The 20,505-nt window shown below is 36.7% G+C and overlaps 1 protein-coding gene across 3 annotated transcripts in view; it reads right to left on the reverse strand.

Annotated features, from left to right (window-relative positions):
- The window catches only part of ARL6 (ADP ribosylation factor like GTPase 6), a 50,510-nt gene that overhangs the window by 12,612 nt on the left and 17,393 nt on the right, over window positions 1-20,505 (reverse strand). For all 3 annotated transcript variants that reach the window (XM_067739164.1, XM_067739163.1, XM_067739162.1), the window contains 3 exons: window positions 13,093-13,154; window positions 12,605-12,673; window positions 8,751-8,845 (listed from right to left, as the gene is read on the reverse strand). In XM_067739164.1, coding sequence (XP_067595265.1) covers window positions 8,751-8,845; window positions 12,605-12,673; window positions 13,093-13,154 — 226 coding nt within the window. The remainder of the gene's footprint in view (window positions 1-8,750; window positions 8,846-12,604; window positions 12,674-13,092; window positions 13,155-20,505) is intronic.

Here is a 20,505-nt window from a genome sequence, read left to right on the forward strand (position 1 = left end):
CATACAGAGAGCAGTTTCATCATTATTTTAACGGTTGTGAATGTCCTGTCTTTCAGTACTACGTACCATAATTTATGTATCTAGTACCCAACTGAGATATATTTGTATTGTTGCCAATATTTACAACTATAAGCAATGTTATAATGAATAAACTTGTACATACAAAAATTTGTACAGGGGCCAGAACATCTATAGGATAAATCTGAGAAGTGGAGTTGCTGGGTCAAAGGATATGTAAATTTCTAATTTAAAAATTCTCCCATAGTTTCTTCCACTGCTGTAATAGTGTAATTTTTATATTTAAATATTTAGTCCAGCTGGAATTTACCCTGGAGCAGAGAATTTCAGAGTAGATAGAAAAGTAAGATATGAAGTAAGATATGAAGTTTACAAGAAGCACACTTTGAACATAAGGACACAAACAAGTTGAAAGTAAAAGCCTTGCAAAACATATTATGCGTATGCTTAGGTGTAAGAGAGCTGGCATGGCTACACCAATATTAGACAAAGTAGTATTCAATATACAAAGGTATTAGCAAAGAAAAAGAAAGGCATTTAAAAATTATAAAAAGGTGAAGCAATCAAGAAAACAAAACAATTTTAAGTGTGTATCTAAGAGACAAGCTTCCAAATACATAAAGCAAAATTTGAGAGTATTAAAGGGAAATCAAATAAATTCACAATCATAGTGGACACTTCAACACCCCTCTTTTAGAAATTGATAGACAAGTAGACAAAAAAAAAAATCAGTAAGATTGTGGGAGATGTGTGATTGTTTTCCACAGGACTGAATGAGGAAGCAACTTTGGGTGGCATCTGTGGGAGGAAAAGGCTCCCTGTCCACACCCCCTGACATCTGATGCCTGGCTGTGCTGCTGCTTGTCCCAGATGATTATCTTAAACCGCAGCACAGAGCCTTCATTTCCCGGACTGTCCCCAGGCAGTTTATTCTCTACTCTCTCAGGTGCAAAATGGAGTTCACTTCCTCTCATGGGCACACCAAAATCACAACTGTTTGCAGAATAGCCATCAATGAAAAAGACCAGAATATATCAGAAAGGATATTCTACAACTAAATACATAAAGAAGGAATCACAATACGATGGGTAGGAGGGGTGGAGTAGAGATATAATCGAATCCCATACCCCTGGGTAGGCGAGCCACAAATGAGTGAATAATTATAACTGCAGAGGTTCTCCCAAAGGAGGGACAGATCTGAGCCCCATGCTAGGCACCTGAGCCCAGGGGTCCTGCACTGGGAAGATGAATCCCCAGAGCATTTGTCTTAGGAGGCCAGCAGGGCTCACTTTTGGAAGACCCAGAGAACTGGGAGAAATAGAGACTTCACTCTTAAAGGGTGCACACAAACTCTCATGGGCTTCAGGACTCTGGGCAGAAGCAGTAATTTGACAGGAACCTGGGTCAGACCTACTTGCTGATCTTGGAGAGGTAAAGCTCACCCTGGGGACAAAGACACCGGAGGCAGCCACTTTGGGGAACTTGTTGTACCACGTGGACACTGGTGCCAGTAAGCTCATTTTGGAATCCTTCTCTAGCTTATCTCAGCCTTGCCCTGCCCAGACCCTGCTCTGGGACTGGCTGGGCCCTGGCCCTGCCCACTAGTGGGTGAACACAAGCTTCAAGACACCCTGGGCCCCATACCCAACTGTGTCAGGAACCGGCCCCACCCACCAGCGATTCAACACCTGCTATGGGACCCCTGGGCCCTGCAACCAGAACCCAGGACTTGGCTCTTCCTGCCAGTAGGCCAGCACTAGCTCCAGGATGTGGCTTCAGCCACCAGTGGGCAGGCAACAGCCCCAGGATCTCCTGGACCCTGACTCCGCCCACTTTAGCCAGACGCATTAAGAAAAAAATGAAGAGGGCCCAAATCAATAAAATAAGAAATGAAAAAGGAGAAGTTAAAACCAACACCATAGAAATACAAAGGATCATAAGAGACTACCATGAGCAACTATATGCCAATAAAATGGATAACCTGGAAAAACTGGACAAATTTCTAGAAATGTACAGTCTCCCAAGACTGAGCCAAGAAGAAATAGAAAATATAAACAGACCAATTACCAGTAATAAAATTGAGTCAGTAGTAAAAAAAAAAAAAAAATCCCAACAAATATAAATCTAGGACCAGGTGGCTTCACAAGTGAACTTTATCAAATATTTAGAGATGAATTAACACCAATCTTTCTCAAACTATTCCAAAATGTGCAGAGGAAGGAACGCTTCTGAACTCATTCTATGAGGTTAGCACCACCCTAATACCAAAACCAGACAAAGATATCACACACACGCGTGCACACACACACACACAAAATTACAGGCCAATATCACTGATGAACATACATGCAAAAGTCCTCAACAAAATATTAGCAAACTAATGCAACAATACATCAAAAGAATCATGATCAAGTGGGATTCAACCCAGGGATGAAAGGATTTTTCAATACCAACAAATCAATCATTGTGATACACCACATTAACAAGTTCAAGAATAAAAACCATATGATCATCTCAATAGATACAGAAAAAGCTTTGAAATAAATTCAGTATTCATTAATGATTATAAAACTCTCTAGAGGGTGGGTACAGAGGGAACATACCTCAACATAATAAAGGCCACATATGACAAGTCCACATCTAACATCATATTCAATGGTGAAAAGCTGACAGCATTTCCTCTAAGATCAAGACAAGACAAGACAAGGATGCCCACTCTCACCAATTTCATACAAAACAGTTTTGGAAGTCCTAGCAACAGTAGTCAGACAAGAAAAAGAAATAAAAGGAATCCAAATTGGAAAGGAAGAAGTAAAACTATCACAAGGATCTGTTTGCAGATGGCATGATCCTATACATAGAAAATCCCAAAGATGCACCCCCAAAACTACTAGAGCTCATCAGTGAATTCAGTAAATTTTCAGGATACAAAATTAATATAAAGAAATCTGTTGCATTTCTATACACTAACAACGAACTATCAGAAAGAGAAAACAAGGAAACAATTGCATCAAAAAGAATAAAATATCTATGAATAAACCTACCTAAGGAGGTAAAAGACCTATACTCAGAAAACTATAACACACTGATGAAAGAAACTGAAGATAACATAAACAGGTGAAAAGATACACTGTATTCATGGATTGCAAGAATTAATATTGTTAAAATGACCATAATACCCAAGACAAAATACAGATTCAGTGCAATCCCTGTCAAAATACCAATGGCATTTTTCACAGAACTAGAACAAATAATTTAAAAATTTGTATGGAAACACAGAAGACCCTGAATAGTCAAGACAATCTTGGGAAAGAAGAACAGAACTGGAGGAGTCATGATCCCTGATTTCAGACTATACTGCAAAGCTACAATAATCAGAACAGTATAGTACTGGCCAAAAAACAGACACATCGATCAATGGAAGGATCCACTGATCCTTGTGATACACCACATTAGGACAGAGTGCCCAGAAATAAACACATGCACTTATGGTCATTTAATCTAAAACACAGGAGGCAAGAATATACAACGGAGAAAAGACAGTCTGTTCAATAAGTGGTTCTGGGAAAACTGGACAGCTACATGTAAAAGAATGAAATTAGAACATTCTCTAACACTATATCTAAAAATAAACTCAAAATTGATTAAAGCCTACCTGAAATCATAAAACTCTTAGAAGAGAAAACAGGCAGAACACTCTTTGACATAAATTGTAGCAATATTTTTTTGGATCTGTCTCCTAAATCAAAGGAAATAAAAGCAAAACTAAACAAGTGGGACCTAATTAAAGTTAAGAGCTTTTGCACAACAAAGGAAACCAGTGACAAAAATGAAAAGACAACCTACTGAATGGCAGAACTTATTTGCAAATGATATGACCAATAGGGGTTAATATCCAAACTATATGAACAGCTCATACAACTCAACATCAAAATAACAAACAACCCAATTAAAAAATGGTCAGAAGATTGAACAGACATTTTTCCAAAGAAGATATACAGCTCACCAACAGGTACATGAAAAGATGCTCAACATCATTAATTATCTGAGAAATGCAAATTAAAACTGCAATGAGATATCACCTCACACCTGTCAGAATGGCTATCATCAAAAAGAACACAAATAACAAATGTTGGTGTGGATGTAGAGGAAAGGAAACCCTTGTACACTGCCGGTTGGAATGTAAATTGGTGCAGCCACTATGGAAAACAGTATGGAGGTTTTTCAGAAAACTAAAAATAGAACTGTCATATGAGTCAGCAATTCCACTCTTGGGTATTTATCAAAAAAAAAACCCCAAACACTAATTCGAAATGATATATGCACCCTAGTGTTCATAGTTGTCAAGATATGAAAGCAACCTATGTGTCCATCAGCAGATGAATGGATAAAGAAGATGTGGTACGTATATACAATGGCATACTACTCAGCCATGAAAAAGAATTAAATATCACCATTTGCAACATGGATGGACTTGAAGGGTATTACGCTGAGTGAAATAAGTCAGACAGAGAAAGGCAAATACTGTATGATATCACTTATATGTGGAATCTAAAAAATACGACAAGCTAGTGAATATAACATAAAAGGAACAGACTCGCAGATGTAGGGCACAAACTAGTGGTCACCACTCAGGAGAGGGAAGGGTGGAGGAGCAAGGTAGGGGTAGGAGATTAAGAGGTTCAAACTACTATGTATAAAATAAATGAGCTACAAGAATATATTGTACAACACAGGGAATACAACCAATATTTTATATTAACTATAAATGGAACATAACTTTAATATATTGTGAATCACTATGCTGTACACCTGAAACTTATATGATATTGTATTAACACATCAACTATACCTCAATAAAGAAAGGATGTGGAAGAAGTGAATAACACTATCAACTGACATTTATAGAACTCTTCAGGCAAGAACAGCAAGATATACATTCTACGTAATTGCAGATGGAACATTCACCACACTCAATCGTATATGTTAGGCCATATATTTCTAAGAATAAAAATCATGCAGAATAGGTTCTTTGATCACATGGAATTAAATCAGAAATCAATCACAAAAATATACCTAGAAAATTCCCAAATATTTGGGAAATTAAATAATAATACACTACTAAATAATCCAAGCATCAAAGAAGAATTTACAAGGTTAAGCCTGGAAAATACTTTGAGCCAAATAATAAAGAAAAGAAATATATCAAAATTTGTGAGATATAGCTAAATACTCAGAAAATATGTATTACTTTAAATGCTTTTACTATAAAACAAAGGTGTAAAATGCTTTATTAGAAAAGAAAGGTGTAAAATCAACAATTTCCACTTACATCTGAAAAAGATTCAATTTAAATACAGAAAGTTCATAATAAAAACGGAAGTTCTTAATAAAAAGAGAGCAGAAATTAATGAAGTTTAAAAAAGACACACCCACAGAGGAAAATACCAAAACCTAAAGCTGGTTCTTGGAAAATTAATAAAACCATAAACTCTTTAAAAGATGGAGCAAGAAAAACAGGAGGAAACATAAATTGCCAATATTAGAAATGAAAGAAGATATGTATATCATACAGGTCTTACAGACATTAAAATGATAATGAGAGGATGTTACAAACAATTTTATGCCAATAAATTTCACAACTTAGATAAATTAACAAATTAACAAATTCAGTCACAAATTACCGAAAGTGACGCAAGAAGAAATACAGAACTTTAATAGCCTTACATCATTTAAAGAAACTGAATTTATAATTCATGCCCCCAACATACACACAAAATCCTGACCCAGATGGCTTCATTGGTAGATTCTATTTTAATGTTTAAGTAAGAAATAATATCAATTCTACACAAATCCAAAAGATAAAAAAATAGAGGAGGAGTAAATACTCTTCAAGTCATTTTATGAGGTCTCTACAGCCCTAATACAAAATCGGGGGGGGGGGCATTGCAAGATAGGAAATGACAAAATGGAATGCATTATGCTAAGTGAAATAAGTCAGAGAAAGACAAATATCATATGATCTCACTTACATGTGGAATCTGAAGAAAACAAAACACAACAAACCGATAGATGCAGAGAAGAAACTGGCTGTTGTCAGAGGCGGCTGGGGTGGAGGGAGCTTGAGATGGGTGAAAGGGTCCAAAAAACACAAACTTCCAGTCATCAAATAATTCATGAGATGTAATGTATAGCATGGTGACTACAGTTAGTAATACTGTATTGTGTATTTGAAAGTTGCTAAGAACAGATCTTAAAAGTTCTCATCCCATGAAAAAAACCCTATGTGTTGTAAAAAAAAAAAAAAATGTTAACTAGACTTATTATAGTGATCATTTCATAATACAGTTGACCCTGGCACAATGTGGAGGTGGGGCTCCGAACCCTGCACAGTCAAAAATCTGTGAATAACTTCGTTGCCGACCCTCTGTATCTGTGGTTCCACATTCGTGGATTCAATCAACTTCGAATCATGTAGTACTACTGTAGCATTATTTGAAAAAAATCTGCATATAAGCGAACCTGTGCAGTTCAAACCCCAGTTGTTCAAGGAGCTAACTGTATATACAAATATCAAATCATTATGCTGAATAACTGAAACTGATATAATATTATATGTGAATTATATCTCAAAAATATGTTCACACCAGCTTTATTCATAATTGCCCTGAACTAGAAACAGCCCAGATATTAATCAACAAGAGACTGGATAAGCAAACTGTGGTATATTCATATAATAGAATATTACAAAGCAAGCAAAAGGAGTAAACAAGTGCTACAACAACATGGGTGCCTCCCCAAAACATTATGCTGAATGAAAAAACCTAGGCACAAAAATGTATGTCCCTTTCTCCTCATTTATATGAAATTGTAGAATAGGCAAAATTCTGGGGATCAAAATCAGATTAGTAGTTCCTCTGTTTCCAGGTGTGGGGTGTTGATTGGAAAGGGGCATGAAGGAACTTTTTGAGGTGATGAAAATGTTCTGTTTCTTGATTGGGAATGTAGTTACATGAGTGTATGCATTTGTCAAAATTACAGAACAATATACTTAAGATCTGAGCATTTCACTGTATTACAACTTATACTTCAATTTTAAAAAAACCTTCATATACGTTTCAGCTGAGAAATTCCTCCTTTGGGAATCTAACGGTAAAATAAATGCATCAGTAAGTACATAAAGATACATGGACAAGGCTTCAGTTGAGGAAACCAAGGATCCCACGGTATTTAAAGCAGATTTTGCAGGAACTATTTCATTTTTTGGTCAACGTCAAAACACTTTTGGGGGAGAAAGTGGAAATATTAACAAAAAAGGGAATGTAGAATCAAGTGCCTTCTCAACCCAGATAAAAGACTAAGTTTTTAAAAGTGAAAAAGTCACATAAAAAGTACAGGCTGGATAATTTCCCCCCCAAATACTTGCATAAACTTGAGGTTGTCCAATAAAAATACCAAAGATATTATGGTTAAGCAGCAAGAATTGTTAGAAGTCCTTTTCTAAAACCACAGGTACAAAGGCCACTTAAAATGTTTTTCCATGAGTAAGGCTAAAAATGCAGAATTTCACAATACTACTGGAAAACTTACTGTGGGAAAAAAAAGAATATCTAGCAACAGGTGAATGACTGAATAAACTATGGTACATTCACAGTATGGCATATTAGGCATCATTAAAAAGAATAATTATATATATGCAATTTGACTGGAAAGGATTTCCATCATGCAGTGTTATTTGAGAAGAGGAAGATGCAGAAGAGTGTACAGAAAATGATCCCGTCTAGTAAATAACGATGACAATTCTCATAGCGCCCAACCCTGTACAGTTTGCCCTCTGTATCCGTGGACTCCACACCCACAAATTCGACCAACTGTGAATGGAAAATACGCCAGGAAAAAATTACAGAACGTTTCCAAAAGCAAAACTTGAATTTACCATGCACTGGCATTATTTACGTAGTATTTGTATTTTCTTAGGTATTATGAGCAATCTAGAGATTATTTAAAGTATGTGGGAGGATGCGCATAGATTCTATGCAAATACTACACCATTTTATATAAGGGACATGAGCAACCACAGTTTTTGGTATCCTTGGGGATCCTAGAACCAATCTCCCATAGGTACCAAGGGCGACTATATGTATCTTTGGTACCTGTATATGTTTGTGTATGTATATATGATATGAAATATAGATAAAGGTATGAAAGTAAAAGTACCAAATTGTTAATACTGATATCTTCAAAGAGGGCTGGGAGTAGTTTAAAAACAGAAAAGATCTGTTTTAAAAGAATTCCCACAATAAATATCTAAGAAATGCTGTGATCACACACATACACACACACACACACACACACACACACACACACGTAAAAAGATGGTAACCAAAAAAATTTTAATGTGTTGAAACATCGATTTTTACTTTCTTCCTTATTCTTTGTCCATCCACATATTTTGCTATTGACACATTACTTATATAATCAGAAAAAAAGGGCATTTTCATTTTCAGGGAAATAAAAACATTGCAAAAAGCTTTGAAATTTAAAAAATATATGGTACTGCAAGTAAAGATATTGTTAATTCTGCATAATTAATATGTTTTAAAATTCAAAAATTTTAAATAAAAGATCACACAGCGTAAACAACACGTTTTGCTTACACCAAAGAACAAAACATCATACATAAACAGACCCCAAAGCACAGACATCACAGACTGAAAGACACACACATGTACCTGGATGATTCAGAAGAGTATCAAGTTCTTCTTTGGCCACAACCATTCTTAATCTATCACTACTATCAATGACAAAAATAATGGCTTGTCCTTCTCTGTATAATATAAAGAATGAGAAATATTAAAGATAAACTTGAACATTTTTCTATGTTTACTCTCCATTTGCAATTCCTAACCTGTGTATTATGTCTTCATGTCCTATGTCCATTTATACATTACAGGCTTTGGTGCTATTTCTTATTAGTTTATATGAGTAATTAATATATTAACCATGTTAGTCATATTTCATGTAAAATAATTTCTTTTCATTTGGATCATAATATGGTAAATTTAGTGACATTTCATAATTTTAAAAAATAACAAGTAAAACCATAATCCTATTACACAGATACAACCATTAATATTTTCATGTAAATCATTTTCAACATTTCCTTTGTGTACATTCATATATGAATATCTACATCTGTATTTAAATGGAATCCTGCTGTTTTATACTGCCTTTCTGAAATATATGTACATTTCCCTGATCTTTTTTTGCAGTATAGTTTGAACTACTTTTATATGAAACATTAAAGCTCTACACCAGTGTTTCTCAAATATTTTTTACCATAACCATAGTGAGAAATACATTTTACATTAAGATGCCGTTAGACACATAAGTATATGTAAATATATTTGAAATAGTCTCCTGAGACAATACTTACAAAGAGCTTTTATTTTATTCTATTTGACTTTTAAGCTGATAACCAGCCACTGCAATTGTATAAGGATTCACTTACAGATCACAGTGGCACTTCAAAAATCACTGATTTCCTTCGCATCTTTCTTTTAATGATTATAAAGTATAATGGACGTGTCATTGAATATTGTACCAAACTTCTATTTTTGCACTTCATAGGTTACTTCCAATTTTCATTACTATGAAAAACTTTGGGATAAACATCCTCCTAAATACATTTTAAAAATTTCTTGATACTTTAAGATCTGTTCTTAGGAATAAAATTTCCAGAAATACATACAAAATTTAAAGTTTTAGATAAACATTGATAAATTATCCTCTGGAAATGTTATATCAATTTATACTACTACCAGCACTTTTCCCACTCCCTTGCCAGCATGGCTCTTATCATTCTTTTCAATTTTTTACCATCCTAACAGCATATTATTTTACTTTGTATTTTGTTAATTGCTCGTTAAGTTCAATATATTTTCATATATTTATTGGACATTTATATGTGTTTTGTGACTCAGTGTAATCATAAATTAAGATTTTAAAGTTCAATGCCATTAGTAACCACATGCATATAAAAATAAAACAAATTTTTAATACCATTTTCTCCTATCATTTAAAAAATGAATGCAGATTATCACAGTCACATATTATTAGTGGAAATGGAAACTGATATAATTGGAAATACCTATCAAGAGCTTTAAAAATGTTCACTTTGAGCCAGTAATTTCATTTCTAGAATTTATACTAAGGAAACATGAAGTATGACAGAGATTTATACAGTAATATGTTAACTGAAGAACTGCTTATAATCTTCAAAAACTGAAAACAGTCTTTATGTCCAAAAATAGAGAAATGATTAAGCAAATTTGGGCACAGGAATATGAAAAAATATTAGGCTGCCATGAGAGTTACATCCTTTCTATGTTTTTCCTGATTCACCCTTATCATAAAATGTTAACTGAAAAACTATATAGTACACGGTACATACTTTAGAAGGCTACTTTCTCAATTATGTAAAGTGTATATTATATATTTCAAAATAGAAGAAACATACCCAAAAGATTAACAATGGTAAATTTATTAGTGAGATTTACAGGAAACAATGTTTAAATATGCTTTTCTATATTTTCCAAATATTAACTCCTTTCCAAATATGCACTCTTTATATTTTATGCTTTATTACTTTTTTTATATTCTAAGAGTAATATGCAAAAATTATACAATAATTAACATTACAGAGTCATACAAATGACAAACTAAACTTCCTTTATAATCTTATTCCCAAAACAAATGCTATTAATGGTACGGTATATTCTACTAAGAATTTTCTTCTCTCTCCATATATATTAAGCACATACTTTTATTAAGAATAATTTTTTTCTTCATATAATTGATATGAAAAAATGTCATTATAAATAATTCTCAACACACATTCTTTTCTGTGTATCTTTGCCCAGTAGTCCTAGTCATACTGTACTTTTCTGAAAGCAAAAATTATGGCTGCAGGGCATGAACATTTTTCATTTTAACAGATATTGATAAATTATCCAAGAAAGATGTTACATTCTCACTACAAGAGTGGCTTATTTTGCCAACAGTAGACTTAATCTTTTTAACCTCTTTCAGTCTAATAGATTAAAATGCACTTGTTCTTTCACAATTAGAAAAGTATAGAGATAGAGGAAATAAATTTACTATTACTGTAGACTTCTCAACAGTAACCATATTCGGCATTCCACCTACAATGTACCTATAATACTCCTGAATTCATTAACTTCTTCCAAAAAGATTTTGAAGAAAAAGAAGTTAAAGTCAGAAAAAAAGCTTCCTTTTTAAAGTACTATTTTTTTATGCAGTATTGTTTTCCGTAATTAAAATAAATGTTACATTTTTTAAAGTAACTAAATACATTTTTTTTTAGAAAAAAGAATTGTTTACCTACTAATTGGAAGAAGAATAAAAAAATCCTATACTGAAAACTGAGGTTTCCTTAAAAACAAAAACGCCTCACATTTCCCCCAGAGAATTTATTGTAGGATACCACAAACATTCCACCCCTCCTTTTCCAAACTGGCCCTCAAATCTGAAGCATTCTTCTCTTTCTACCTCAGAGGTCCTCTGGCTCTATATGATTTAAATAGGCCCTCAATATTTAAAGAATATCTGGAATAAATCTCCTTTGGTTCCTACCCAAGGAATACAACATTTGTCCCCACATTAGCATGAAAGAATTAGCCAATGAAAATTAAAATCTGATCTGGCAGTCATCACACACCATTTCAAGACAAGAGTTCATAAGAACAAAAGTGCATTTAGTGAAGAGATACTGTTTATAAATTTCAGACTCCAAAAGTGAGTTACACTCATCTTAAATGAAGAAGTCCTAGCAATATTACAAGTTTAATGAATTTATTTTAACATCGCATGCAAATCTTGAGAAAGTATAACACACTTGGATCCTAGCAACTTGACAGCTATTAATCTGAAGAAATTGATGAGCACTTGATTTGCACATGCTAAAAATATCTTGTTTAGAATTGCTTGTAGAACACATGGATCAATTATTAGTGCTGTTATTTTAACTAAATTTATACAGTAAGTATTTACTGATCTATCTGGCCAGAATCATACTTGGTCTTGAAGAAATACTGAATAAAAAAAAAATCCCTGCCCTTGAGGAGTTCATAATCCCACTAGGGAGGCAGCTATGGTACATGAGTTTAAGATGTAATAAGTACGATTCAAGAGATATGAATGGACGAAGTACCATGTCAACATGGGGGACAGAATAACTGGGCAAAACAGTGGAATTCTTCATAGAGGAGGTGACTTTTGAGCTAGTCCTTAAAGAACAAATATATTAACCTTAAGTTGCAGAGAAGTAGGGTAGAATAGGACATTAAAAACAGACAGAACAACATATGCAAGGTCAGGAAGAACCTGAAGCATTTGAGAAATAATGTGAAGTATGATTATACTTTTTTTTTAAATTAGGAAGTATACTTAAATTATATAAAGAATAAACATTGCAACCTAGCCCATGTAATCATTTGGATTTCTAATCATTACTGGTTATTAAAATATAACCATCTAGTTTACCAACATTCACAAACATACTTACTTATAATAGTGTTCCCAGAGATTTCTGTATCTTCCTTGACCTGACATATCAAACACTGTAAAAGACAAACTATAAAACAAAACAAACAAAATGAAAAAACATGATTACATTATAAGGTAGTAAAAGTCTAACTTTTACTTAAAATTTTAAATTGTTTTCAATCAAAGAAACCACCCTTAATATACAATATTCAACTTGGGCCAGCTTTCAAGTACAAGTGCCACAGAATGAATTTTTTGAATATAAATATGATTTTACAATTAGTAACATACAAGAAAGATATTTCCTTTGCTAGTGACGTTGTCAGAGTTTATCTAAACTCTAAATTCTTTAGAATAATCCAGAGGTAGTGGTACAAGTATTTTAATATCTATGGGCTTCTGAAATAGCAACTTACTTTTTTCTAAGAGTAGGAGGAATAATTATATAGATCTAATATCACTTTTCACCCACAACTTCTTAATCACAAGTTTAATAAAATGAATTACCTGGACGATCTGAATTTCTCTATGCTGAATCCTATTGTTGGAACTATATCTTGAGATTGAGCCTTTAAGAAAGAAGACAAAGTTTAGAAAATTGCAATGACCAAAGATGAATTTTTCCTCAGGTTAAAAAAAAAAGCACCCAGATTTTCCAGTTCTAAAATCTGCCACTAAGGAGATGACAGGATTAAACAAAATTATAAATTTTGCAAGGAGATCACTGCATGTGAATTCTTTATAAAGTTTAAGGTTTACTAATTATAAATCTGCATGTGTGTCTTCACATTCACATTTTGTGGCTTGCTGCAAGTTACCACGGACTTAAAGTGGTTTCAAAAGTCTCCTTCAGCTCACATATAGGACTTTCTAATCTTTCATACTTATTGAGTTTATATATGCTACAGAGCACTGTGCTCATGTGTAGATGGTGAATATACATGGTCCCTGCTCTCATGGAATTTATAATCTGGAGGAGGTAAACAGCAATAAACAACTGAGTTACAAGTGAACACAATTTTGAGCAGTGCTCAGTGCTATGAAAGGTGATTGAGGGTGGGAGGCAATGGGGCAGAGGAGGGTTAGTATAGAAGAGCCTCTCTGATGAGGGGACATCTCACCCAGGAGTGAATGTTAAGAAGGGGAAAAGCTATGACAAGATATTGGCAAAGAACATTCCAGTCAAAGAAATTAGCCAGGGCATGACCTCAAGGCGGGGAGGAACTCACCACCACTCAGAAAAAGTAGAAGGCCTGTATGTCTAAAGTATATTTAGTGAGGGAAAGAGCTGTATGTAACCAAGTAAGATAGGTAGGGCCTTGAAGGCCATGGTGGGAACTGTGTGGAAAAGAGATTACAAGGGGGCAAGAGTATAGTGGGAGACCTGCTGACACATCCCACAGGCAAGTAAAAGGTCTTAAATGGACAAGTTAGCTCATCAAATGCATCATAATACTTCTATCATCAAAACTTTCTCCTTTTGAATAAAAATCCATTCACTTTCTGACCCAGATGCCTAGGATTTATTCTCAACTCCTCCCCCCCCCCTTTTTTTTTTTTTTTTGCGGTTCACGGGCCTCTCACTGCCGCGGCCTCCGCGGCTGCGGAGCACAGGCTCCAGACGCGCAGGCTCAGCGGCCATGGCTCACTGGCCCAGCCGCTCCGCGGCACGCGGTATCCTCCCGAACCGGGGCACGAACCCGCGCCCACTGTGCCACCAGGGAAGCCCCCAACTCCTCCCATTTTTACATTCCCTATACAACCGTTCTCTAAGCTTTATTGGTTCTATCTCACTAACTTAGCTCAGCCATTATCGTTTCTTGCTTCAAATTACTACAACAGCCTCCTGATTACTCCTAATTGCTAATATACTACCTAAACAAGTTACTTCACTTCTCTAAGCCAGGGGTCCCCAATCCCGGGCCTTAGACCGGTAGCGGTCCGCGGCCTGTTAGGATCCGGGCCGCACAGCAGGAGGTGAGTGGTGGGTGAGCCAGCAAAGCTTCATATGCCGCTCCCCATCACTCCCCATCGCTCGCATTACCGCCTGAACCATCCCCCCCAACCCCCCTGCAACCCCCCCTGTGGAAAAACTGTCTTCCATGAAACTGGTCCCTGGTGCCAAAAAGGTTGGGGACCGCTGCTCTAAGCCTTAATTTTCCCAAATGTAAAATATATTATTACTATCCTTAACTCATAGTGTTATCATGAGAATTCAATAAGTTAATGGATGCAAAATACTCAACATAGTGTCTGGTCCATAGTAAACGCTCAACAAATGTTTGCTATTATTAGAATTACACTCTCACTGATTTCAGTTTCATTCCCCAATTTTCTCCATACTGCCCAAAGTGTAACTTAAAAAAATTTCCTTTCAGTTCATCCTGTTGCTTTTATGTAAAAACAGGAGAAGTAGAGGGGAAATTGTTGCTCCACATCATTATGTTCACTTTGGTAGTCTACTCCTGAAAATTTAAAATTCAAATTGAAAGACAGAAGGTGAAAAGTCACTGTAGCTTCGTCACCTTAATAGTAATGTGCTAGTGAAAAGACCTCCCAGAGCTGCCCTGGTTTTGGCTTTGAGATTTGTTTATTCAGCTTTTCCTTTTATCCTGTGAGCTGCCTAGTATTCTCCCAAAAATATCTCTCTTTTTGTTTATGTTAGACAGATTTTATTTCCTGCTACTCAGATTCCTGCCTCATACCTTAGGTGTCTTTCATTGCACAACAAACTTTGGAATAAAGAGTTTCCTAATTTTTGTTGTCCCAAAATGCAACACTTTCGATTTTATGGATTTTCATGTGTCAATCATGTGATAAAATCATCAGCTATTATTATTAGGAAAAACATAATAATAAAAAAGGTTAAAAGTTTAAAGAAATCTCAGAAAATATACCTCAAATGAGTAGCTTTGTCTTCAGTGAGCTGTAATTAGAAATTGGCCTAGCCTCTTCACAATCACCCAGTTTCTTCACAAACTCCTTCTGTTTCCAGACAAGCTACCCTTTAACTTGCTGTTTTAATAGGGATAAAATTAATCAACTTTCTTTTCTTCCCCTCACTTCTAAAGTTCTATTGGAAGATAATTAGAAAGAAGAAACTCCACAAATTAATCAGGATAGGACAAGATATGTGGGCTGGTACTTCCAGATTTTCCTCTAAACAATTCCGAAATAGTCTCCACTGATTAACTTTCCTCTGCTCTATCCAGGAACAAATACATTTGGTAATTCTCTAAATTGGACAGGGAATGCTTACAAGCAAGCAAAGGGCACAGGAATTAGTACCTAAGTGGACTAGGCTATCAGAGACAGCCCAGGAATAGACCAACATCAATAAGAGTAGAACAAGATTTCTAAGAGAGACCCTATTTGGTTAGCTTTATTAAGACTGCTAAAAATGATATCCTCGGTGCTATCGACCATTACTCCCTGCCCAAAGATAAAAATTAAAAAAATCACCCATCAGTCCATTTGTCCAAAAATACATTTAACTACTAAGCAATATTCTAGGTGTCTGGGATTCAGTATTGAACAATACAAGATCTATACTCTTATGGAATTTAATTTTACAATGAGGAAAAATTTAATAAACAACAACTGTATATGCAAGGTAATTTCAGACTGTTTTAAATGTTAAGAATATAAAACTGGATGATGTGATAGAATGAGAGCATTTATATTGGGGAGTGGGGCAAAAGTGGGAATTGTAGAAGAAAGGTGTTTACAGAGCACATCTCAAGAAAATGACAGCTAAGATCAGGTTCTTGGAAAGTTATCAAGTTAAAATGTACCTCCTCTCTCTCTATTCATCAGTTTAGAAAACCTAGATCAGCAACCTCAGTATATTAACAATAAATGAACATTAGGACAGCTTAATATTAAAAACTAGTTTGGGTTCAGGAAGTATCTTGTTATCTAGAAACTGATTTTATCCCCCCAAAATACGATACTATAAAATGAGATTTGCAATTTCTTCTGCAAGACATTTTCTAATAGAGCATTGTAGATTTCTATTATTCACCTTAATTCATTAAAAATAATGAATTTCTGGGGGGTTCAGGGAAGATGGCGGAAGAGTAAGACGTGGAGATCACCTTCCTCCCCACAGATACACCAGAAATACATCTACACGTGGAACAACTCCTACAGAACACCTACTGAACGCTGGCAGAAGACCTCAGACCTCCCAAAAGGCAAGAAACTCCCCACGTACCTGGGTAGGGCAAAAGAAAAAAGAATAAATAGAGACCAAAGGATAGGAACGGGACCTGCACCAGTGGGAGGGAATGGTGAAGGAATAAAAGTTTCCACACACTGGGAAGCCCCTTCGCAGGCGGAGACTGCGGGTGGCGGAGGGGGAAAGCTTCGGAGCCGCAGAGGAAAGCGCAGCAACAGGGGTGCGGAGGGCAAAGCGGAGAGATTCCCACACAGAGGATCGGTGCCAACCAGCACTCACCAGCCCGAGAGGCTTGTCTGCTCATGCGCCGGGGCGGGCGGGGCTGGGAGCTGAGGCTCGGGCTTCGGTCGAGCACAGGGAGAGGACTGGGGTTGGCTGCGTGAACACTGCCTGCAGGGGGTTAGTGCACCACAGCTAGCCGGGAGGGAGCCCGGGAAAAAGTCTGGACCTGCCGAAGAGGCAAGAGACTTTTTCTTCCCTCTTTGTTTCCTGGTGCGCAAGGAGAGGGGATTAAGAGCGCTGCTTAAAGGAGCTCCAAAGACGGGCGCGAGCCGCGGCTAAAAGTGCGGACCCCAGAGACAGACATGAGACGCTAAGGCCGCTGCTGCCGCCACCCAGAAGCCTGTGTGCGAACACAGGTCACTATCCACACCTCCCTTCCGGGGAGCCTGTGCAGCCCGCCACTGCCAGGTTCCCGGGATTCAGGGACAACTTCCCCTGGAGAACGCACGGCACGCCTCAGGCTGGTGCAACGTCCCGCCGGCCTCTGCCGCCGCAGGCTTGCCCCGCATCCGCACCCCTCCTTCCCTCTGGCCTGAGTGAGCCAGAGTCCCCGAAGCAGCTGCTCCTTTAACCCCGTCCTGTCTGAACGAAGAACAGATGCCCTCCGGCGACCTACACTCAGAGGCGGGGCCAAATCCAAACCTGAGCCCCAGGAGCTGTGAGAACAAAGAAGAAAAGGGGAAATCTCTCCCAGCAGCCTCAGAAGCAGCGGATTAAAGCTCCACAGTAAACTTGATGTACCCTGCATCTGTGGAATACATGAATAGACAACGAATCATCCCAAATTGAGGAGGTGGACTTTGAGAGCAAGATTTACTATTTTTTCCCCTTTTCCTCTTTTTGTGAGTGTGTATGTGTATGCTTCTGTGAGAGATTTTGTCTGTACAGCTTTGCTGTCACCATTTGTGCTAGGGTTCTATCCGTCAGTTTTTTTTTAAATTTTTTTCTTAATAATTATTTTTTATTTTAATAACTATTTTATTTTATGTTACTTTATTTTATCATCTTTCCTCTTTCTTTCTTTTCTTTCTTTCTTCCTTCCTTCCCTCCTTCCTCCCCTCCTTCCCTCCCTCCCTCCCTCCTTTTCTTTCTTTTTCTTTCTTTCTTTCTTTCTCTCTCTCTTTCTCGCTTTCTCGCTTTCTTTCTTTCTCTCTCTCTCTCTTTCTCGTTTTCTCGCTTTCTTTCTTTCTTTTTCTCCCTTTTATTCTGAGCCGTGTGGATGAAAGGCTCTTGGTGCTGCAGCCAGGAGTCAGTGCTGGGCCTCTGAGGTGGCAGAGCCAAGTTCAGGACACTGGTCCACAAGAGACCTCCCAGCTGCACATAATATCAAACAGCGAAAATCTCCCAGAGATCTCCATGTCAACACCAACACCCAGCTTCACTCAACGACCAGCAAGCTACAGTGCCGGACACCCTATGCGAAACAACTAGCAAGAGAGGAACACAACCCCCAACAATTAGCAGAGAGGCTGCCTAAAACCATAATAAGTCCACAGGCACCCCAAAACACACCACCAGATGTGGACCTGCCCACCAGAAAGACAAGATCCAGCCTCATCCACCAGAACACAGGCACTAGTCCCCTCCACCAGGAAGCCTACACAACCCACTGAGACAACTTTAGACACTGGGGACAGACACCTAAACAACGGGAACAACGAACCTATGGCATGCAAAAAGGAGACCCCAAACACAGTAAGATAAGCAAAATGAGAAGACAGAAAAACACACAGCAGATGAAGGAGCAAGATAAAAACCCACCAGACCTAACAATGAAGAGGAAATAGGCAGCCTACCTGAAAAAGAATTCAGAATAATGATAGTAAAGATGATACAAAATCTTGGAAATAGAACAGAAAAAATGCAAGAAACAGTTAACAAGGACCTAGAAGAACTAAAGACGAAACAAGCAACGATAAACAACACAATAAATGAAATTAAAAATACTCTAGATGGGATCAATAGCAGAATAACTGAGGCAGAAGAACGCATAAGTGACCTGGAAGATAAAATAGTGGAAATAACTACTGCAGAGCAGAATAAAGAAAAAAGAATGAAAAGAACTGAGGACAGTCTCAGAGACCTCTGGGACAACATTAAACACACCAACATTCGAATTATAGGGGATCCAGAAGAAGAAGAGAAAAAGAAAGGGACTGAGAAAATATTTGAAGAGATTATAGTTGAAAACTTCCCTAATATGGGAAAGGAAATAGTTAATCAAGTCCAGGAAGCACACAGACTCCCATACAGGATAAATCCAAGGAAAAACACACCAACACACATATTAGTCAAACTGTCAAAAATTAAATACAAAGAAAACATATTAAAAGCAGAAAGGGAAAAACAACAAATAACACACAAGGGAATCACCATGAGGTTAACACCCGATCTTTCAGCAGAAACTCTGCAAGCCAGAAGGGACTGGCAGGACATACTGAAAGTGATGAAAGAGAAAAACCAACAACCAAGATTACTCTACCCAGCAAGGATCTCATTCAGATTTGATGGAGAAATTAAAACCTTTACAGACAAGCAAAAGCTGAGAGAGTTCAGCACCACCAAACCAGCTTTACAACAAATGCTAAAGGAACTCCTCTAGGCAAGAAACACAAGACAAGGAAAAGACCTACAATAACAAACCCAAAACAATTAAGAAATTGGGAACAGGAACATACATATCGATAATTACCTTAAATGTAAATGGATTAAATGCTCCCACCAAAAGACACAGACTGCCTGAATGGATACAAAAACAAGACCCATATATACGCTGTCTACAAGAGACCCACTTCAGACCTAGAGACACATACAGACTGAAGTTAGGGGATGGAAAAAGATATTCCATGCAAATGGAAACCAAAAGAAAGCTGGAGTAGCAATTCACATATCAGACAAAATAGACTTTAAAATAAAGACTATTAGAAGAGACAAAGAAGGACACTACATAATGATCAAGGGATCAATCCAAGAAGAAGATATAAAAATTGTAAATATTTATGCACCCAACATAGGAGCACCTCAATACATAAGGCAAATACTAACAGCCAGAAAAGGGGAAATCAACAGTAACACATTCATAGTAGGGGACTTTAACACCCCACTTTCACCAATGGACAGATCACCCAAAATGAAAATAAATAAGGAAACACAAGCTTTAAATGATACATCAAACAAGATGGACTTAATTGATATTTATAGGGCATTCCATCCAAAAACAACAGAATACACATTTTTCCCAAGTGCTCGTGGAACATTCTCCAGGATAGATCATATCTTGGGTCACAAATCAAGCCTTGGTAAATTTAAGAAAACTGAAATCATATCAAGTGTCTTTTCTGACCACAACGCTATGAGACTAGACATCAATTACAGGAAAAGATCTGTAAAAAACACAAACACATGGAGGCTAAACAATACACTAATTAATAACGAAGTGATCACTGAAGAAATTAAAG

Source organism: Pseudorca crassidens, chromosome 5 (genome assembly GCF_039906515.1).
Source record: "Pseudorca crassidens isolate mPseCra1 chromosome 5, mPseCra1.hap1, whole genome shotgun sequence".
Taxonomy (NCBI): Eukaryota; Metazoa; Chordata; class Mammalia; order Artiodactyla; family Delphinidae; genus Pseudorca; species Pseudorca crassidens.